General features: G+C 39.9%; 9 protein-coding genes across 9 annotated transcripts; 5 read left to right on the plus strand and 4 right to left on the minus strand.

Annotated features, from left to right (window-relative positions):
- Positions 1 to 281: 281 nt before the first annotated feature.
- Positions 282 to 1,162, plus strand: SS1G_08866 (predicted protein; the record flags this gene model as incomplete). The annotated part of the gene is made up of 3 exons (XM_001590052.1): positions 282 to 450; positions 528 to 1,046; positions 1,083 to 1,162. 3 exons carry the CDS (start codon positions 282 to 284, stop codon positions 1,160 to 1,162), a joined length of 768 nt encoding a protein of 255 aa, XP_001590102.1.
- Positions 1,163 to 2,159: 997 nt separating this feature from the next.
- Positions 2,160 to 3,000, minus strand: SS1G_08867 (predicted protein; the record flags this gene model as incomplete). The annotated part of the gene is made up of 2 exons (XM_001590053.1): positions 2,160 to 2,222; positions 2,899 to 3,000. The coding sequence occupies 2 exons, from the start codon at positions 2,998 to 3,000 to the stop codon at positions 2,160 to 2,162; spliced, it is 165 nt and encodes a 54-aa protein (XP_001590103.1).
- Positions 3,001 to 3,934: 934 nt separating this feature from the next.
- On the minus strand, positions 3,935 to 4,189 carry SS1G_08868 (predicted protein; the record flags this gene model as incomplete). The annotated part of the gene is made up of 1 exon (XM_001590054.1): positions 3,935 to 4,189. One exon carries the CDS (start codon positions 4,187 to 4,189, stop codon positions 3,935 to 3,937), a length of 255 nt encoding a protein of 84 aa, XP_001590104.1.
- Positions 4,190 to 5,090: 901 nt separating this feature from the next.
- Positions 5,091 to 6,989, plus strand: SS1G_08869 (hypothetical protein; the record flags this gene model as incomplete). Its single annotated transcript, XM_001590055.1, has 4 exons — positions 5,091 to 5,797; positions 5,847 to 6,090; positions 6,142 to 6,870; positions 6,939 to 6,989. 4 exons carry the CDS (start codon positions 5,091 to 5,093, stop codon positions 6,987 to 6,989), a joined length of 1,731 nt encoding a protein of 576 aa, XP_001590105.1.
- A 1,343-nt stretch (positions 6,990 to 8,332) lies between these two features.
- On the plus strand, positions 8,333 to 9,362 carry SS1G_08870 (hypothetical protein; the record flags this gene model as incomplete). The annotated part of the gene is made up of 4 exons (XM_001590056.1): positions 8,333 to 8,374; positions 8,442 to 8,693; positions 8,753 to 9,035; positions 9,103 to 9,362. 4 exons carry the CDS (start codon positions 8,333 to 8,335, stop codon positions 9,360 to 9,362), a joined length of 837 nt encoding a protein of 278 aa, XP_001590106.1.
- A 711-nt stretch (positions 9,363 to 10,073) lies between these two features.
- Positions 10,074 to 13,295, minus strand: SS1G_08871 (hypothetical protein; the record flags this gene model as incomplete). The annotated part of the gene is made up of 5 exons (XM_001590057.1): positions 10,074 to 11,901; positions 11,951 to 12,190; positions 12,236 to 12,500; positions 12,549 to 12,581; positions 12,629 to 13,295. 5 exons carry the CDS (start codon positions 13,293 to 13,295, stop codon positions 10,074 to 10,076), a joined length of 3,033 nt encoding a protein of 1,010 aa, XP_001590107.1.
- A 2,380-nt stretch (positions 13,296 to 15,675) lies between these two features.
- Positions 15,676 to 18,156, plus strand: SS1G_08872 (hypothetical protein; the record flags this gene model as incomplete). The annotated part of the gene is made up of 10 exons (XM_001590058.1): positions 15,676 to 15,825; positions 15,879 to 15,939; positions 16,106 to 16,213; positions 16,264 to 16,382; positions 16,470 to 16,521; positions 16,569 to 16,638; positions 16,698 to 16,761; positions 16,813 to 17,600; positions 17,682 to 17,798; positions 17,925 to 18,156. The coding sequence occupies 10 exons, from the start codon at positions 15,676 to 15,678 to the stop codon at positions 18,154 to 18,156; spliced, it is 1,761 nt and encodes a 586-aa protein (XP_001590108.1).
- A 353-nt stretch (positions 18,157 to 18,509) lies between these two features.
- On the minus strand, positions 18,510 to 19,125 carry SS1G_08873 (hypothetical protein; the record flags this gene model as incomplete). The annotated part of the gene is made up of 2 exons (XM_001590059.1): positions 18,510 to 18,697; positions 18,831 to 19,125. 2 exons carry the CDS (start codon positions 19,123 to 19,125, stop codon positions 18,510 to 18,512), a joined length of 483 nt encoding a protein of 160 aa, XP_001590109.1.
- Positions 19,126 to 19,418: 293 nt separating this feature from the next.
- On the plus strand, positions 19,419 to 19,508 carry SS1G_08874 (predicted protein; the record flags this gene model as incomplete). The annotated part of the gene is made up of 1 exon (XM_001590060.1): positions 19,419 to 19,508. The coding sequence occupies one exon, from the start codon at positions 19,419 to 19,421 to the stop codon at positions 19,506 to 19,508; it is 90 nt and encodes a 29-aa protein (XP_001590110.1).
- Between the last annotated feature and the right edge of the window lie 2,132 nt (positions 19,509 to 21,640).

Raw genomic sequence — 21,640 nt, forward strand, 5'->3', positions numbered from 1 at the left:
TCTCGAACGGGTCCCCGCACCTCTGCTCTAAACCTCTCAGAATGGGAAGAAAAGCGCTATATAATTTCAGCTCTCTATCTTCATTACACGCTCCAAGAAACCCGCAATATAATGAGTAAAAAATATGGATGTTTCCACTCGTGGGTTTTGTTTCCTGTCTCTAGTCTTCATGATAAGATTACAGTTATTCAAAGTTGCATTTTTCCTGACATTAACTTTTACTTGAATAAAGAGAAAAACTCTTCAAGGAAAAACTTAATGAATGGGGTTTATGTAAATACATGCCTATATCTACCGCGATATGGATATTGAATCATGAGAAATGGGTGAGGGATAGGGGGAATGCTGTTGTGTATGTATTTAGTGGGTTGAGGGTTAGTATGGGGGAGATACGGAGGAAGATTAGGAGGGCTAGGGTTAAGATTAGGATTGGGGAATGTGGGGGGTTTGGTATGTGTTTATATATCCTGTTCCAATAACTTACTATTAATTTAGGGAAATACTTACACTGGTTGTAGATCCTACAGCTCCTCCAAATCTCGAGTATATGATTACGGGAGCTGAAAATTGGGATTCTTCACAAGATAGAATTACGTATACTGCGTTTAATTCCTCATCTTGTGATGGAAGTGTTCATTCTGATGACAGTATCGATACTCTTGATAATTATATATCTTCCGAAGAATTCGAACCCCAGAGTCAGATTTGGACATCACCAAAACGATACAATCCTACCACTCCAAACGCAAACCTTGCACCCAAAACCTGGAACAACAAATGCGCCCAAGAAATCCTAGAAACCTACCACGAAGGAATAGACATCTGGCACCGCACACGGCATTCAGAGCCCTCAATCCAACACCTCGGAACACAAACTGCCTCCCTCAAATTCCACGAAGCATTATTCGGATTTAATTATTTACATTCACCTAATGATTTGAAAACAAGAGGAGCAGCTTATCATCTTGCGGAATGCTATGCGCATCTTGGTCAGAAGGAATATTTTATTGCGGTTCTGGATTGGTTGGGGAGGGAATTGGTCAGGTGTGGGAATAGGGCTGATGAGACTAATGCGCATATAGTAAAAGTTATGGAGCTTTTTCGTGTGGGTGGGACGCCGAGGGAAGCGGTGGGGTTGTTGTTTACTAGTTTGGGGGAATAGAGAGATGGTCTTTTTTTGTGTGTCTGTTTTGCGAATTTATGGATTTGTTGAGATTTTATTTGGGATTTATAAGTCCTTACAATACCAAATCATATGCTTCATCGCAAGCAGCCAGCTCTTCTACACAGATACCCAATAAACGAATTGCTCCATAAACATCTCGTAATATCTACACTTGATAGAAAGATCACTAAATAACTCTACCTCCAACACTATAGAGGACTTTAAGGAACATCTTGACGCGATCAAAACAACATTCTACAGATCGAAACAAAACTCTTCAGCTCGACTATCACTTACACTCTCTATGATGTATGATGTATATGTTGTCAGATACACCCATATTCTGGAAATAATCAGAATTTCATTTTGTGAGAATCAGTGACTCGTTAAAAATAAAAATGGGGTATGAATATCTTATATACGGTAAATGTTGCTGGTTAAAATGGTACCTACTATGAGACAATTATTATGAAGGATGGTAGATAATGGTATGATTTCTCAAAGTGATGTGTTCAATAATAACCCCGTCTAATTCCTCCCAAGAACAAAACTTCTAATTATAATCTTCAACGCCGGTACAAGAGATTGAATAAATTAAACCCAAATTAAAATTAAACTCTCTGAATAACCTCTCCATAGTATGCTAGTTAGATGGATTCGCCAAATTCCAACTCCAAACCTCAACATTAATCAGAATTTGGAAAGCAAAATTTCTCAAGACCATTGTAATCTTACCTTCTTTTACGCGTCAGATTTTGATTGGAGACCAATCATTTATTTTATTTCTCACTGCTTGATTATCTTCGTAATATTATGTTAGTATGAGGTAGGAAGACTATAAATAGCAAACAACAATGGAATTTCAGAGCGCCATCCATCGGCATGTCAGAATGGGATTTTATCTAGTTATTTTTCATGTGATTCAGATCCATTCAATCCTTAAACTTGAGCATAGCAAGCTGATAAATGCTACTAAAGTGAATTCATTGATCAGTTAACTGGAGTCAGTTCCGTAGCTCCACCACGTCGGGGGTGCCGAATCTGGCGCCTCGATGATCTATACTATACGATACAGAGCACTAGACCCTGTGGGATGACCCGCGCATTCTTTTGACCATATCTCATCCTCAGAACTTTCCGATGGGATGAATTCCAGGCTGTGATTATCACGTGATATATACAGTCATATGACGAATGCCACTTTCTCTTTATCGAGGCTGTTTCTCCCAATTGAGGCTTCTACTTGTTGAATTATCACTTGATATATACGCAGTAGACTTTTTGGTCATTTATGTACTTGCTTATTCTCGTCGGGCCATCGTCTTGGTTTTCATCTCTTGTCTTGCTCCTATACTTTTCTCGTATTTTTCGAAAGTATACTGCTCGTCTACTAAAAAGTTTTGAAAATATTCACTGATCGAATATTATGACACTAAACCATGTCGCAGACTTGAAATATTAATCTTGTGTGCGAGGCGTTATGTTGAATGTGAATGTCTAATACACCAGCAATACAGAAGAGCGGCACAATATTGAAAGATCAGTTGCCGCTAATGCCAAGCCTTTAGTGAGTAAGTATCACCGGAGAGCATCACTGAAATAAGGGCTTTAAGAAGGCTTCGATTTCTTCATGCCAAGATGTTGTGACACAGCGGCTCAAGCATGACTCTGTATGTCCGTGACATATTCACCGTTCTGCCTCATTTCGATTGCCTCACTCATTTGCGTCTGACGTTTGCGGCTGTGGACTTTATATATGCTATGCGAGCCCTAGTCTCAACCTTGAAAACATCAATAGGCTTATTTTGAGACACAAGGCGCTCCCCTAACAACATTGCGAATGCCTTGAGCAAACGAGGTGTCCAGAGACAAACAATCTATTCAGCACTCGCTGAGAAACATTAGAATAAGTAGGCATATCGAAACGTAGTCGGCCCAATCCTCTTGTGAAACCTAGCCGAGGGATATCAAAGCTTGAATGGACGAGGCCGCTGTTCAGGGCTTAGACACGGATTTTAGCAACTTGCAAACAGAGATTTCAGAAAATATTGAACACAAATCGTGGATATATTTAAATCTATCGGCAACTAGCTGATACATAATGTATTGGCGTGTACGACTGATTTGAAAAAATAAAGATAACGTGATGCATTTAATACTTGGCGTTTACCCTGAAGTAGTCATACTTATGTGTTCAGTGGGGCTATAAGATAAGACCTAGAAAATACTTAGAATACAAACGCATTCGTGATTAGAAATATCTGAAAATATGAAATGTAAGACTTATATTCTCGGGACGTCATCGTAATACGGCTGATGACCAGTATCACTCGGAGACGGGATACTTTCGGAGTTGTATGATTATTTTCTCGTAGACTCTGTTTCGGAACATTTTCCACTGAGCAAGGAAATAATTTAATAATATCCCGCGACCTCCCTCGAATATCCATGTTGACTTCTACCTCGTAGTGATTTAAAACGAGGAAAACATGGCCAGCATGCGAGTATTTTCGTCACGGCTACACAATGCATGGCCAACGCATTGTACCAATGAACCCGTGAACTACACATTTGATGAATACTTCTTTTTCAGGCAGCCTCGAGTTGATACTAGTTCTTGAGTATCCTTCATGACGGGGACATGATTGAGTGGTAGGGCTGCACAAATACGGATGCCAAACTTAGACACCGACGGATGATTGCATCATCTTTTGGACTCGCAATGAAAATAACAATATCTTGTATACCATCACAAGGCTAGGGGATCAATCATGTGTATCCCGGAAGACGTCTTATCGGTAATGCGGAAAATGTATTACCTAGTGATATATGAGTAATCCAGCGATGGAGGAGTTGTATGTATTGGTAACCTGATGTTACTTGAAACCTGGGTTTAAGATTTTCTCGAGCCTTTACCTTATGTCTTCTGCAGACGAAGGCGGTGAAAGGCCGATAATCATTCTTCCTGATGAGTGGTTCGCTCACTCGAGCGATAACGATAAAGAAATAGAATGGTTCATTCATGTTGAGAAATTCCTATGAGGGGATTCGGAGAATACATTGACCAATTGAGGCTGTGAGACCCAAAATTCGGTACGGACCTTTGCATAACCCGTACCGGTACAGTAATAAGTAACCTTATAGAAGCTATGCCGGTGTGTCAAACACCACCTGGGCAAACATAACAAAAAGGATACAAATGATGAACTCGACAATTTGTTCATGCATTACTACCTTATTACATTAATGCCCTATACTTCCTCACATCTGATACCGTAGGGCCATTTTCTTCACCTTGGCGCAGTAGAGTTTTCCTTTCCGAGGCTAACTTATGATCGAGGAATATTGCCTTGGAAAAGCTTATTTTCGGACAAACGATATCATTATGATCCTTTCCACGAGCATGACGATTGAAGGCCGGCTGCAATGATATGCCTTATTATTCGACAGTTTCAAACTACACCAGTACCTAACTAGGTAGCTAGATATGGATTGCATCAATTTTCTGCAAGGTTTTGGTTGATGCAGATAGAAAGAAGTTGAAGCAAACTTATTTACTGGTTTACCTCAAAATAGAATCGAGGCGGAGTATTTGACGAATCATGCTCTCTTAATTTATATGACTCCTTACCCAGGTACCAAGGAGAAACTTTTAACCTTCAATTTCATACATGAACGCTGCTCCACCCTCAAAAGTAAGATCTTACATGACCACCTACCTAGTACTTAACAACCCAGTTCGCTCTTTCCTGTCATTGAGTTTGGTCAAGAAAGTATATAGATCATTTTCAGAGGTGAATTACTTTTTCAATACTTACAACTCCGTTATGCCACCATAGACCGAACATACTAGGTAGCTCAAAAGTGAGCAAATTGACATCGATAAAACCAAGGATTATAACACTATAAGGACTAAGCATTTAATATGGGTCTCTTTAGTAGATCAAATAAGAAGAAATTACGGGCATCTCCACCTCGATATGGATATGAGTCTTCCATTGAATTACCAAGACAACCAAATCCTACGACCAGATCAAATTTGTATTATGTGGAAAAACGTCCTCATATATCGAATGGCTACAATCAAGGTCGACCAACACCACAAGGTTGGATAGTTGCTCAAATCGAACCAGCACCGTCGAGATATCAGCCACATACTACCATGGCGCCGCCTCCATTACCACCAAGAGCACAACGAAATGGTGTTGCGATGATGAATTTTCGATCGGTTACGAATTTATTCGCAGAGACATCAAGGAATGATCTACCATGCATGGCTGCCATTAATAATGGAGTCGCAATCATATCACAACAAACCATGCATCATTATCATCAAACGTCAGCTCTCTACGACACTTTATCTTCGAAATTATGCTCGGTTGTCACATCAATTGATGAGGAAAGATTCAGTGGGGATGATAGAGAACTTACGGTACCTCAGCATCATGATCAAGTTTTGCAAGAGGATAAGCAATTGGAGACGACCAGTCGAGACTTAATGCTACGGAGTAAAAAGTCAAAAGGCAATGTGAAGGATGGAAAGTCAGCTGAAACGACATACACAAATTACTTTTCAAAGGTTCATGATTATGCCAATTCAAGGTTACCGATGGATCTCAAGCCTATGAAATTGTAAGTTCTCCACGCTTTGGAGTTTAGAGTTTGAGCTAATATCTTATAGGTACACTAATACATACCCTCTCATATGTCTAGCAGCTCAATACTCTGAACAAGTCTATTCAAAACCTATCGGACAAGAAAAAGAAACGAGAGTTAATGCAGGAGGAAGGGCAGGAACTGTGATGAAAAGTGTGCCAATTGATGATAGGGATGTAATTGTGTTTGCGATTCGAGGAACAACACATTCATTTACGGATTGGGCTGTAAATGTTAAGACGAAACCCACTTCACCACAAGGCTTCTTGGTAAGATTAACTTCGTATGGTGAATTTGCTCAGTGACTAATCAAATTTTAGGACGACCCAGGAAACTTATGTCATTCTGGATTTTTAGGTGCTGCAAAAGAATGGATTAAACCAATAGCAGCTCGACTTCGAAATCTTCTTCAAGAAAATCCCAAACGTACACAATGTTCTTTACTAATCACTGGACATTCCGCTGGTGGAGCTATCGCTGCTCTATTATATTCACACATGCTTTCAACCAGTCGCGAAGCCAAATCAGAGCTCAATGTCCTCGCAGGATATTTCAAACGAATTCACTGTATCACATTTGGAGCTCCACCAATATCACTTTTACCATTACAAAAACCTAAGGATGCTTCTAAATCTATCTTCATGTCTTTTGTCAATGAAGGTGATCTTGTCGCCAGAGCAGATTTCGCTTACGTCAAATCTCTCCTCGATTTATATTCCACTCCCGCACCCGGAAAATCAGTCTTGCCCCCTTTAAAACTAGGAATCAAGCCCCAAAAATCCACAAATACATTTTCCTTGAAGAAGAAGGAGAGCGAGAAGAAGAAGAAGAAGCATTCAAAAACCGATCCGAATATTTCTCTAATAGGACCAATTTGGCACGTTCCAGAAGCAACGTTGAGTAATGCGGGAAGTATCGTTCTTCTACGTGGTGTAGATCGAGAGGGTAATCCGGAGGGTAGTAAGAGGATTCAGGATAGATTGGATGATGGGGTTATTGCGCAGATGATCTCGGATGAGTTGTTGAGGGGCGTGGTTTGGGGGGATCCGGTTAGTCATATGATGAGGCTTTATGCGAGGAGGGTGGAGGTTTTGGCTACTAATGCTGTTATGGGAAGGGTGTGAGATGTAGGGAGAAGGGGTTAGATGGGGTGGTTGAGATGAGATGAGGTGTGGTGTGATGGACTGGATTGGGTTCGGTTGGGTTGGTTTAGGCGTAGATGGTTTTATACCCCTTTCATTTACTCTGTGGATAGATTACAGATGCTTGGGTTTTACTGCGATGGGGTTGGAATATATATATATATATATATTTCTTTCACGTTCCTTTCTTTTCCGTGATCTTATATTTATTTTGTTAATTTTCTTTTTGTTTTTTATTTTTTATTTTATATATTTAGTATTTAATATTGGAATTTAAAGAAATATCAAATTTAATCTTATTTTTAAATTATTTCTTTCCCAGTGTGACCAAAAGGGTGTTTATAGACCAGCAATTGTATTTAGCTTAGAATCTACAGGTGAAGAGCACCTGTAGATGGGGATAGCTACTCTATATACACACAAATGAATGGCCTAGCCGCAATGGCTAGGCAAAAAGAAGTCACATTTATCCCTCCAATGATCTTACTTTACCGATAACCATTGATACCTAGTACTTGTCCGGATCTGATCCTCAGACCACCTAAATCGTATACTAATCCCGAGTAATCGTATCATGTGTGGACATGGTTAATGTACCTGAGGTTTCTTGTATAATAAGGGTGGGAAGAAAGCAGGGGTTTCTGTCACACCCAGATTTCTTTTAAAAAATTAAAAAATTAGTTTTTTTTTAAATAATTCTATAATTAATAAAATAAGTGAATATAATATAAAATATAAATTTTGAAAGTTTTTATTTTTATTAATTTTTATTAATTGAGATAATTATTAATAATTAATAATTGAATTATAAAATTAAAAATTTAAAAGTCTTTAAAATTTATAATTATATAAGAAATTAATTTGTATTTTATATTTCAAATTTCAGGAAATTATATAGATGAGTGAGAAAGTTTTTAATAGATGAAAATTGATAGTTTTGATGGAAAAGAGTTATTTAGAAGGGGGGTGGTTCGAGGGTTGGGTATTAGACTAGCATATCAGATATCAGCAAACACAACATCGAAGTAGCCAGTAGTACCAGACGATTTATTTTAAAACCTTTGGAAAGTGATTCAAACATCAGGGATATTTCCTGCTGTAATCATATCAATATGTAATTCGTGCTATGAATAAGTCGCAGCAACTCCCGCCTCGAGGCCGCAGAAAAACATCTGAGAACATACGCCGCCAACTGTTGGATTTGTTTTCCGCAGGTAAGACTTTCTTTTTCTTTTTGCTGGAGATAGTTTCTTAAGTTCTCTCAATACTTCTGCTACTTACTTATTAACAAGAAGTTCTTTGCAATTGAAAACTATAAATCTTTTCTACAACTAAATTGCTTGAACTTGCAATTCTCCGTATACGTATCATGGCAAACGTAACACTCAACGGTGTAGCTCTTATTACAGGGGTAATATCTATCAAATCTATCAAATCTATAATAACCGATTAATTACTAACACACTTACTCACAATAGGGAGCAGCAGGCATTGGCGAAGAAACCGGTTTTGCATTCGCCGAAGCAGGCGCATCAGGTGTTATTTTTGCGGACCTCGATATTGAGGGTGCTAAAGCCAGTGCAGAGAAGAGTAACCAATACGCTACTAATCCTCAATATCGAAGCTTGGCCGTGGAGGTAAATATTACCGAGCCAGAGAGTGTTCAGAAAATGGTCGATTTTACAGTCAAGGAGTTGGGTCGCGTGGATTATTTTGTTAATAGTGCTGGAGTAAGTGCATCGAAAACTATATTCGTGTGAATATACTAACTGATATTTGCATCTTAAAGGTTGGAGCAACATCGCTCGCCCCAGCATCCGATATCGATATTGATAATTTCGACAAAACACTCGCTGTGAATACTCGCGGAACAATGTTATGTCTCAGAGCTGTGACGAAAGCGATGATGGCACAGGAACCAAGAAAAATCAAGGGTCGTCATGGCGAAGAGCGTTCCTTGGGTCGGGGATCCATCGTGAATCTTGGTTCTGGATTATCGTATGCTGCAGGCCCCGGAATGGTGGCTTATGCGGCGTCGAAACACGCCGTGATGGGAATTACGAAAGTAGCTGGTGAGTTTTCATATTGAGTTTCTTGATCTCTTGAGTATAATTAGCGACTAATATATATCTTCGACAGCACTGGACAACGCAAAGTATGAAATTCGTGTGAATGCGCTTTGTCCCTCTTGGGTAAAGACTCCCATGTTAGAACGAAGTTTGGGTCGCTGGGCGGGACTTGAAAAAGTTATTCAGGCTGTCTCGCCAGCAAAGAGAGCCGCGACCCCAGAAGAAGTAGCTAATGTTGCTGTCTTTCTTTGCAGTCCGTCGGCTACTTATGTCAATGGGACGGGCTTGTTGATTGATGCTGGGATGATGGTTACTGCGCATGCAACTTAGGAAATGCTTCGTTGCTGATAGTAAATTAGGATTGTATATACTATCTGCGTATTAGAGTTAGAAGAAGTAATTATGAGAATTAGAAAGTACTTATTAGCAAATATGAGAACTTGGATATTACAGTACTTGATCTGAATTTGAAAAAATGATGAATTAAAGAGAATTTCATTATGTTCTTAGATTGTTGTTGAAAATGAGAAATGGGTATTAAAGATGAATGAGGGCCTTCAGTGGGATGCCGTTAGTATATAATAAGACTGTGTAACATAACTATAGAACTCTATTAAATAACTCTATTAAATATAGAGGTTGAAATATCTTGAACTCGCTTTACCGTATTATACAAACTATATCAAAAGAATCATAACAAACAAAACCTCAAACCACCTCCAATTTTAAATTTAAATCTTTAAAAAAAAAATAAAGATATTAATATTTATGACTTTTAAATTTTATTAAAATATTTTAATTTGAAAATTTGTTAAAAAATCAATAATCTATATAATAATAACAAATTTATCAAAAAGCCCAATTTATATTTTAATAAAATTCTTTTATAATCTCATTGTATTTTTTTTTCTAATTAAGAATATTTAATTAAGTCTCTTAATCTCTATTAAACTATCCCAGTAACAATCTCAGAAGAATCCGAGGAAGTACCAACTTTCAAATCCTCTCCAGTATCAATTTTCGCTGTAACGACAGTTGATACTAACTCCTTCCCACTAGTATATTTCTCTTTCCTCGCTTTCCCATCTTCCGCACCCTTTTCCTTCCCTCAGCATCCTCATCCTCCCCACCATCCTCCCCACCATCCTCCACGTCACCCTCAATCGCCATATCCTTCTCCCTCTCCTTCTCCTTCTCCTTCTCCTTCTCCTTCTCCTTCTCCTTCTCCTTCTCCTTCTCCTTCTCCTTCTCCTTCTCCTTCTCCTTCTCCTTCTCCTTCTCCTTCTCCTTCTCCTTCTCCTTCTCCTTCTCCTTCTCCTTCTCCTTCTCCTTCTCCTTCTCCTTCTCCTTCTCCTTCTCCTTCTCCTTCTCCTCTCCCTCCCCCTCCAACCAACCACCATCCCCACCCTCCCCCCAAACCCTCAAAACCACCCCCTCATCCTTACAATAAACCCTCAACCCCACAATACAAACCGCATTCCACGGTTCTACCTCCTCCTCATCCCCATTTCCATCCCCATCCCCATCCTCATCCTCATACTTTTCCCTTGCTAATCTCAGCTCATTCGGTGGATTTCGTGGTTTAAGACTTGGATCTTCATCGCTGTACATATCGTAATTGGATATTGGACTTGCGCTTGATTCGCCTTCGGATGTGATATATGGTCCTGGTGCTAGTCTTGGCGGAGGTTCTCGACTGGGGTTTGCTAGATTGTGGGAATTTCTGTGATGGGTATTGGGATTTGGAGGTGGAGGTGGAGGTGGTGATCCATGATGATGTTCTGGATTCACTGTGTATGGTGAATGAGGAGATGAACCGTTACTTTTTGGAGTTATAGGAGTTGCTTGAGATTCGTTAGAAGATGGTGTTAAATCTTCGGTTTGAACTGCTTTATCCCTTTCATTTGTAATTTCCGTGTGTGTAACATTGTTCGTTGATTCCTCCAGGTGTTCTTCAGTTTGTATTGATTTATCATGTTTCTCGACTTGAACTTCTGGAATGTCTTCCGTTTGAACACCTTGATCCTTTGGTCCTTGTTCTCTTTTCTTTTTTGCATCTTCAGCATCCTTTACTTCCTTACTTTCACGCTTCTCTCTGTTCTTTTTCTCTTGCTTCCTTACTATCTCTCGAGTGTTATGTCTTTTCTCCCAAAGAACTTTCCGTTGAGCAATCCTTGACTCTCGAGCTTTTGCCTTATCTCGAGCTTTTCTGAGTTTATTTTTTGCTTCCATATGAGCTAATCCTTTACTATGAGCCAAATCATAAGCGGTTCCGACTTGAGCCAATTTTTCATTATCTTCCCTTCGACGTAATTCTCCTCTCACGACATCTTCAACACTTGGACGACTTTTGTCCCTTTCTGCTATAACCATCATGAATACTGAATAAGTTCCAGCGGGAAGACTCTTCAATTCAGTAACCACACTTCTGCTCATAAGATAATTCCCATGGCTTCGTACAATGTAATCTTCTTCATCAGGAGAATTGATGTCATGGAGACGGAACTGTAATCTGAAGGTGTATTGACCACGTAGACCTATAAAATACCTATCGTCAAGTTGACTCATGACTAGTACTATTGGTGATTCCTTTTTGAGTACTATCATGAATTTTTGTTCGAATTCGGATCTCCAAGGAACTTCTACGCTGATCCACTCCTGAGTCAATCGCCAATCAGGACTATCCATGAATAACCGTGTGCGATCGAAGTGTTGATATTTCCGTAATAAATCCTGATATGAAATCCAGAATACACTATCATTTCCAAATTGATGATTAAGCTCTATCTGAGCTTCAGGAGTAAATTCCTTACTTCCATCTGACCATGGACCTTCCCAGTTACCTTTTTTCACTTTTCCCCAAGGATTTCTTTAGATGTTGTCAGTGATGCCTCTCGAGGTTACGTAAAGAAACAAACCGTAGTTTAAGAAGACGCTCGCCCGTAGATAACTCTCTAGCCTCCATAATAACATATGCGTGACCTTCAGATATCCCATCCCTGTTACCATAACCATAATCGAGAAGACCTGTAGAACAACCAAAAATGAATTCTTTATTGACATTGAGAATCTCATTATGCCAAAACTCGTCAGTATCAAGAATATCCGAAGTGAGAAGTTCCGTAGTTACACCTCCAGTTATATCTTCAACTCCCTCTCTATGAAATGTTAGTTAATACATAAGATGATGAGGGTAGACTTACCCTATCCATCCTCCACTCAAAGAATGATAATCCCCATGTGCTTTAGCATATGCCTTTTCGAGAAGTGGAAGCCATGTTTGGTTTGGATCTTTACAATGAGCGAAGAATAATGATTGAGATCCTGTTTGATATGTTTTTCGATATTCTTTCTCAACGTCCTCACGATCGGTCTGTTCGAGAAGATGTCTATGAACTGAGGGTGAATCCCAATCTGGTGATTTGAGGTAAAGCTTATCATCGATAATCGATATGATCCATTCACCATCTATTTTGAGTCAGCAAATGATACTTTATGACTGATATGACAACTTACCACGATGAAACACAAAGCCATATATCCCGATCTCTGTACATTGTTAAATTTCGTCTCAAAATCAAAGTTTCGGTACTGACTAGTGTCCCATTCTACGCATATTCTTCGAATCCCCTCTTTTGTATTTGCTAATGCTGTTAAGCTTGCCATCAACCAACAATCACCAAGATTTCCTTGTCTAACATCCGAAGGGGAAATTTTATCCTCCAAAAATGTAGGCCTATCAAATATTTCGTGGACTCTTTTCACAGCCCTGGGCCCGGAAGACGAGGGATTTGAGAGGGCATGTTTGCAAACTTCAAATCTGGTTTCCGCAAGTGTATTCAAGCAATTTCCTTTTTCCCATTTCAAATCCCAATCAATATCGAAACTTGGGTCGCGATATCGCATATTAACTCTCCTACATTCCTTAACAAGTTTCCTAACCTTTGCCCTACATTCTTGAACAGCTCGTTCGAAGTCTTCCGAAACAAGTTGGTTCTGCGGACCAGGTGGAGGAACAATAACAGTCTTCGCAGATGTGCCTCTTGAAAAAGGTGCTGCATTTGGTAAAACCTTTGTAGCTTTACTAAATTTCGATACGGAGAATCGAGACCAAAGTTTATCGATGGTATCTTGAGGGGCTACATATTTCTTTTTCTTCTTTGAATTGTTCTTGTTCCCCTGAAAAGGTGGAGGGGGAGGAGGTGGTCCTGGTCGGCGCCGTCTTCTACTATTATCGGAATCGCTTGAAGAAGTTGAAGACATGATGCTATGACTGATGCCTGTCTGTGAAGGTAGATAGGAAAGAAAATAGATAAATCAAGAATCGTCAGAAACGATCAAATACCTTTTGACAATGGACTTTGGATGATCTGAATCACCATAACTTTGCAGCCTTCCCGTCTCATTTTCAATAAGCTTATAGAGTAGGCAGACACTGCCCCCAAAGGATCTCTTACTGTCGCCTCCACCTAAGAAAAGCTCCTGTCGAACCATTTGTTCGGAAGAAAAGACGTGCATAAGTCTGCAGCCGATAAGGTCGCACAAGACTCTTATTGAGTATTTCGTTGCTTGCTTATTTTTAATCATGGGTACTTTTTCAGCCGCAAGACTTGGAATAGAAAGAATATCCATTCAACTGTTGATTTCGATAGAATTGCCCCGCGATAGGACGATACATGATTATGGACATGTTATGCATATGTCAAGCACCGTGGTGGTTTAAAGTTGATGATGGTTGGTCCATGTGAGTTACATGAATTATTTGAACTCGAAGGGTTGTGGATTGTGGTGTGCACAGACCTTAAGGTTACCTTACTCCGTACACTAGAATATCGGGTTTGGTGCTTTACTTTAACCTTGGCCATTGATCTATTCCATGTATAACTCCCGTCACCATTGTCATTTTACTATCAGCACTTCATGCATATGCGACTACTTGGAAATGAGGCTACCATGAGAGTAAATGGTCTTATTGGAAGTGGAAGTGGAATGAAATATCAACACAATCATCCCATGAGCCTGACTTCGTGTCGTGTCTTTTCCGTCTGTGGCATCTCTTTACTCTTAACCTTATAATCAATTCTAAGCACACTGGGAGCAGCTTCAAAAGACCTTTTGGATAGAGAAGTAATGATTGAATGACCCACGATAAGTCTCAAACAACCACTGAGCCAAAGATTTTTCAGATTCCCATTATCACTCCCAATTGGCTGGCCTCTATGCTATCTTCAAATGATATATCAAATGCAAATCATCCGGATTCGGCCTCATAGATTGTGTGCATATATATTGTTTTTGTGGAAGGTGATATCAAGATGGAGATGGATAGCGGTGAGTGCTCATAAGGCTGATATTTTGATAGTTGATGCCGTTGTGTTCTTGGTGCAGTCTCAGATACTACTCTATGTGGATAAGAAATCAATCTCCATTGTTTAAAGTCCATAATCTTATATGCAGTCCTCTTCATTTGTATACTCCGTAGACCAATATCCAAACCGACCGGAGAATATCCCTATACCTCGCGCCCCCTATTATTCAATAGCTAACCAATAGCTAAATATTCATGCAGGTGTTGTGTTTAAAATAGGATAATATTAACATCTTACAATAAATTGACTAGCACCACACCTACTAACGGTTATCATGCAGTACTCGCTCAACCTGCCATGCAAAGAGTCAATAACAATAACATCATGATATCTCACCAATTAGAATGACTTCAAAAAGGAAGTACAGTAAACGGTAAGCAACCTCTCGTCAAAACATTGGAACCCCAAATTCGGTATTTCGGTTTAATATAGAAGCATATAAGGTCATCATGGTGGGGGGACAAGTAATGATTGTTGAACCCCCTCAAATGTTTACATACTTCACATAAGCACAACTACGGAGCATACAGACTTGGAACTGGACATTGTCTTCTTAACTTCATATCATGACTTCATATTTGATCAATCATTATTTCTTCAAATACAATAAAATGGGTCAAAGTATTTCTACTCCCGTACCCATACCCATTACCCAACTAATCCATTTGGCATCATGTTACCTCATCCCACTTCCTATCCGTCCGTCCCTTCGTTCATGAAACGCCCGATCCCGGACTTGTTCTATCCATAATTATCTTAGTATGGTGAATCCACCGCGGGGTACAGATTTACAGGTTGGCAAGTTGTTATTATGAGAAGCTCTCGTTGATTTGATTATCAATGAATTGTGATGTACTGGCTCAACCATCGAATTCGATTCGTCCACCATGCTAGGGCAAGAATGCAGGAATGCAGGAATGCAAGAATGCAAGAATTGATGGATTCTTGCATCGTACGTGCTTTCAAGTCCTGCAAGCAACCTGTGACTGGGGTAGTTAGTACGGAGTACCTATTCAAACTTGATGAACCAAAGAATCAAGTCCACCAGTCTTCTCATATGTCCCCACAATTCAAAAAGTTACTCCGCAATACTTTCTGCCTGCATTCTTCCTACTTATAATACTTCATTCCTCAGAACCTTACGTGGTTCATTCATTGTTCTTTTTTCTTTCTAGTTACTTGTTTGTAGATTTGACAATTCCATTGATACTTCTGTTACTTCCAACCATCCATCCATTTTTGAAAGAATATCACAAATTATCCTTTACTTCACCATGGAGCCAACAAATGGTCATCATGTACCAGACAAGCCAAAGTATATTGACTTCCCTTACTTAGAACATGGCACTGTTATAGATGGAAAGTTGGCCTTGAATCGATGGTCTCATACAATCACAAAAGGTCATGATTTTCCAGGAGCCCAGGTAAGAATATATACATATCAACAAAAGATTACATATACTGACTCTGCGATTAGGCAATGCTCTACGCAGCAGGAGTACCAAATCGAGAAATGATGAAGTCTGCACCTCACGTGGGTATATCTTCTGTATGGTGGGAAGGAAATCCATGCAAGTATGTTCTCTATCTACTATCTACCACGAAGACGATAATGAAATGATCTGACACAGGAATGTAGTATGCATCGTAAGTAACACAAGATAAGGAGATCTTTCCAGACCTACGATTAACCAATGTATGTAGTACACGACCTCGGAAAGCTTGTCAAGGAATCTGTACAAAAACAGGGTATGCTTGGATGGCAATTTAATACCGTAGGAGTTAGTGATGCAATTACTATGGGTGGAGAAGGTTTGTAGCACGTTCTAATCTTCAAGTGGGATTATTATTAACAAGTATAGGCATGAGATTTTCTTTACAAACTCGAGAGATTATAGCGGATTCTATTGAAACTGTTACATGTGCTCAACATCATGATGCAAATATCTCAATTCCAGGTTGTGATAAAAATATGCCAGGTGTAAGTAAGATTGATGTTTAACGTGTGGTAGACATAAGTTCAATGTCTATTTCGACACATATGATACTGTTATTGACATTGAAATAGGTCATCATGGCTGCTGCACGTCACAATAGACCATTTCTTATGATTTATGGAGGTCAGTTTATAGGTTACTAGACGTTTCAGAAGTCTAATCCTCTTCAGGTTCAATCAAAAAAGGTTATTCCAAATTGATGAAAAAGGAAATTAATATCAGCAGTTGTTATGAAGCAAGGTAAGCAGATATGTATCCGTATCCCTCCAATGGAAATTTAACATGGTGTTGGTATCTAGTGGTGCATTTACATACAAGAAACTTCATGCTGCAGTTGAGGGTGCAACACCAAGTGATGTCATGGTAAGATCACGACAAATTATAAGTCTTGATCTTTGGTTAATGAAGCTATAGGAAGATTACGAACAAAACGCTTGCCCTGGTGCCGGTGCTTGCGGGGGAATGTACACAGCAAATACTATGTCTACCGCAATCGAATCTATGGGATTATGTCTTCCAGGATCATCATCCAATCCAGCCGATTCGCCAGCTAAGATGAGAGAATGTGTAAAAGCAGCAGAAACAATCAAAATTTGCATGGAGAAAAACATTCGACCACGAGACTTGTTAACAAAGGAATCATTTGAGAATGCTTTGGTAATCACTATGGCGCTTGGTGGAAGTACTAACGCTACACTACACTTCCTGGCCATGGCCGGTACAGCCGAAGTACCCCTTACCATCGACGATATCCAGCGAGTAAGCGATAAGATTCCATTCTTAGCAGATTTACAACCTTCAGGGAGATTCTGCATGGAAGATCTCTACGATATTGGAGGAACCCCCGCCGTCATCAAACTTCTCATCGCAGCCGGATTAATGAATGGTGATATTCCCACCGTCACAGGAAAGACCTTGAGGGAAAATGTTGAAAGTTGGCCATCTTTACCACAAGAACAAACTCTCATCAGACCTTTAAGTAATCCCATCAAACAAACTGGACATTTACAAATTCTTCGGGGAAATCTTTCGCCTGGTGGTGCAGTGGCGAAGATTACAGGGAAAGAAGGTTTGGTGTTTACAGGAAAAGCTATGGTTTTCGACAAAGAACATGAACTTGATCATGCATTAAACAAGGGCGAGATTCCCCATGGAGAAAATCTAGTCTTGATCGTGAGATATGAGGGACCTAAAGGAGGCCCGTAAGTACGCCCTAAAACATGTCAAAATCTAGACATGTTACATCTTATCTTGCAAAGTTTTAAAATCTAACTTCATTACAGCGGTATGCCGGAACAATTAAAAGCCAGCGCAGCAATTATGGGCGCCGGTCTCAAGAATGTGGCTCTTGTAACTGATGGACGATATTCAGGCGCTAGTCACGGATTTATCGTAGGACAGTACGTATTCCCCCATCTTCCATCTTCCATCTCCCATCTACTACCCCATCACCCTAAAACATCTCAACACCCCTCCTACTCCACTCCCACTCAACCCAACTCAACTAACACCTCCTTCCCTCCCAGCGTCGTCCCCGAAGCCGCAGTCGGCGGCCCCATCGCCGTTGTCAAAAACGGCGACATAGTAACTATATCCGCCGAAACCAACACGTTGAGTATGGATGTATCAGATGAGGAAATTGCAGAGAGACTTAAGGCGTGGAAGGCACCGAAGAGTGCGGTTAATAGGGGGGTTTTGGCTAAGTATGCTCGTTTGGTGGGGGATGCTTCGCATGGGGCTATGACGGATTTGTTTTAGGGGTTGCGGGAAGGGGGGATGGAGTGGGTGGAGTGGGTAGAGGGTTGGGATTTAGGGTTGAGGATTTAGGTGGTAGGTATTAGGTATTAGGTAGATGAGGGATTTGTTTGTGGTTGAGGAGGGGGATTTAGATTTCGTATTTTGTTCTATTTTTTTGAGATTATACATTTTGAGAAGTTCTGGAAGATCTCAGTTTCTATTAGGAGAGTCCCAGTGATATAGAGATTTCTATAAGCAATTAGCCCTACTGCAGTATTCCACGCCTAACCCTTCACTATCCCATCCCCTCCCCCCTCACAATATCCCAGCCCAAAATTCCCATCTCCACAAACCCACTCATCTTTCATCTCTCATTATCGTCCAATAGGTAGTAAAGCCGCAGCAACACTTCCCACCCCTCTCTCCGTCGCCAACAAATTAAACTGCGCAGCCGCATTCCTCGTATCAGCCACTTCAATCCGTATACCCAATCCATTTATAAAAGCGCGGGTTTTAGGGGAAATGGGTCGCATTTCTTTGCCTAGGCCGAGAATGAGGAGATCTATTAGAGGAAGGTAGGTATGTTAGTGATTGTGTTGATTGATTTGAAAGAAGACTGCTGTAGCCTTCCATTCCAGAGAAGAGAAGGGAAGAGCAGAAAAGGAAAGAAAAAAAAGGAAAGGAAATAAACCCACCAGGTCTAGGCCAAACACACCCCAAAACACCCCAAACCTCATCCGCGCAATCAAACTGCCCCTTCTTATTAACCAATTCCCTCTCCTTCTCCCTCTCTTCCTCCCCATAAACCCAAGGTCTCCACCCAAACGCCTCACCCCCTACAAGCAAAACCCCACTCCCACCCCTCCACTTCCCCTCTACAAACTTCCCATCTCCTCCTATCTTCACCCCGCTATTCAAATGAAACCCATCGCTTAAACATGCGTCGATACTCGTGCTTGGTGAGGGTGTATTCCCTAATACATCTAACATGCTGAAATCCGTCTGTGTTGTTTCTGAGGAGAGGGGTCCACGATCATGGGTTGTAGGGGGGTGGGAATATGTGTGCGAGGTATGTTGGGGGGATTGTTGTGTTGGGAGTTTGGAGATGGAGATGGGTGTTTTGTGGGAGGAGGGGAGTTTTTCGGAATAGCGACGTGAGTGGGAGATGTTGATTTGGGGGGATTGTGTTGAGGGATGCGCTTGGTATGTAGGCCTGGAGTTTAGACTCTTTCCCTTTTGCGAAGTATATCGTAGACTGGTATTTATACAATGGGTTGAGAAAGATGACCGCGGGGAAAGAATCGAATTTGCGATTTCGTGGATGGAGGGACGGGCACGGAGGAGTGAGGTGTGCCGGAGATGAGACATGGTGAGTTTTTATTTTCCTTTTTTTGTAAATGGTGGGTTTTGGCGATTGAGGACGATATCTAGTGTATAAGGGTGTTGATGTTATGTTCGTGGGATGTGTCTTTTTTTTTGTTATGGGGTTGTCATTGGGATGAATAGGCTGAGATGAAGCTTTGATTGAGCTTTGGAAAATTGTCGAATTAGAATGTTGTGAACGTCATCATGAGCTTTGTTATTGCCGAAATTCACCCGCTTTAACCTCAAGATTATGAAAGCTGTATTAAGCTAATTATCTATTAATCAGAACTTGATAACTTTGTACTTTCAATTTAAACAATTATTATCATAACAACTTAAAATATAAATGTTTAAAATGTAAAGAGTTTGAATCTAAAATATTAATAAAAAAAAAACAATTTAAATAATTTTAAATATTAAGATGTTACGAGGTTTGCCGTCTAGATCACGTGGAAGTGCTCTAGGCTCTCGAGGTGGTTTATAACTAGGCGTCAAGCAGGGACTTAAAGTAATGACAATAATGCAATTCGTAACTAATAGTAGAGTATACTAAATGATTGATCTTGAGCACGAAGCTCTATACAAAGGAAATCCATCTTGATTATATAGTCCTTCGTGCCTATGGTTAACTAGGAATCGTCGTTCCTGGTTGTTCCTAGGAACGTTCGTTCCTCACCGTTCCATCACATGTTTTATGGTCATGTGACATACTAATCGTTTTGGACGTAACATAAGACCTTTTAATAAAAAACTCTTTATTATTTGTTATTTATTTTATAGAACTTTCCTAGATTATATAACGAGACCTTAATAGGCGGACTATTGCTTTGATAAATTATTTCTATATGGTTTAAATTTATTATTTTCCTCTGTCAACTCTACAATCTAAATCTATATAAACTCTCAACTCAGCTCTCTGAATATTATTGTAACGATGCTGTACTGGAGGCAGCGGCTGCCTAAGGTTTCGTCTGGTTGGTAGTTGTGGGTTAAGGCTTTATCACTGGTCTTCACTTGGAAGTGAAGTCGTTACTAGATCAAGTAGAATGTAGGTAAACTAATTGATAACTAAGTTGAGCACGAAGCTCCTATACTAAGAAACTATTCTAACTATATACTCGTCGTTTCCTTAAGTGCTAGCTATGCTAGCTGGCTAGCATAGCTAGCATGTCACGTGATCTCCTATTGGCCTCAGGACACTAATCCTGGGACAATTCGTCTCCTGGGATAATATAACTCCTAGGATAATTGTCCTGGGACAAATATTATCCTAGGACGTTTATCCTAGAACGAATAATGTCCTAGGACACTTGTCCTAAGCCATCACGGTTGCCTAAATGGTTTGTCCTAGGATGATTATTATCCTGGGACACATTTTATCCTAGGACACTTGTCCTAGGATTCCTTATCGATAAGGACCCCCTCGGCAACAGCGGCCCAAACCGCCGTACTTGCTTTTATTGTGCTATAATAATCGTGATTCGTGACAATTATATTAAAAACTCAAAATAAGATATTATATCGTATTTAAAAGCTGTCTTTAGACAAATACAAAATAATAATGAACAATACTCGAGTGAAAAAACTCTATCCGAGATGATAGATTAGAACCAGTAAAGGCTCTTGAAATCATTATATTATTAATTATATTCTGCTCTGTTCTACTCTTCTCCCTCTTCTCTATATAAATACAACATCGGTATAAATATGATTCATTTCAACAACTTAAGCTGCACAAAACCTCTATTCCATGTTACACACTCATGATGACAATGGATCTAAAACACCATGACGATATTGTCTAACATCTACAGTAACATCTAAAATATGTATGTCTCAGGCGCTGTATAGGTTCGTGTGACGATTGTTTCTTGGTTTGAGGTGTGAGGTGTGATTAGATTTAGATTTATATGACCCTGAGAATCTGGGTATAGGAGTTAGAATCTAGAATCTAGAAATTAGAACTTGAAAGTGTGATGGTGGTGATTTGGTGAGTTTTATGTAGGGGGTAGGGATAGATGTGAGATCTTATTGTGTTATTGGATGTTATGTTAGAAAGATAGGGAGATGGGAATTAGATTGTATGGATCGAGGTTTTGTCTTTAGTATAGGTTGGGTTGAAAATTCTGTTTGGAGATGA

Source organism: Sclerotinia sclerotiorum, genomic scaffold (assembly GCF_000146945.2).
Source record: "Sclerotinia sclerotiorum 1980 UF-70 scaffold_12 genomic scaffold, whole genome shotgun sequence".
Lineage (NCBI taxonomy): Eukaryota > Fungi > Ascomycota > Leotiomycetes > Helotiales > Sclerotiniaceae > Sclerotinia > Sclerotinia sclerotiorum.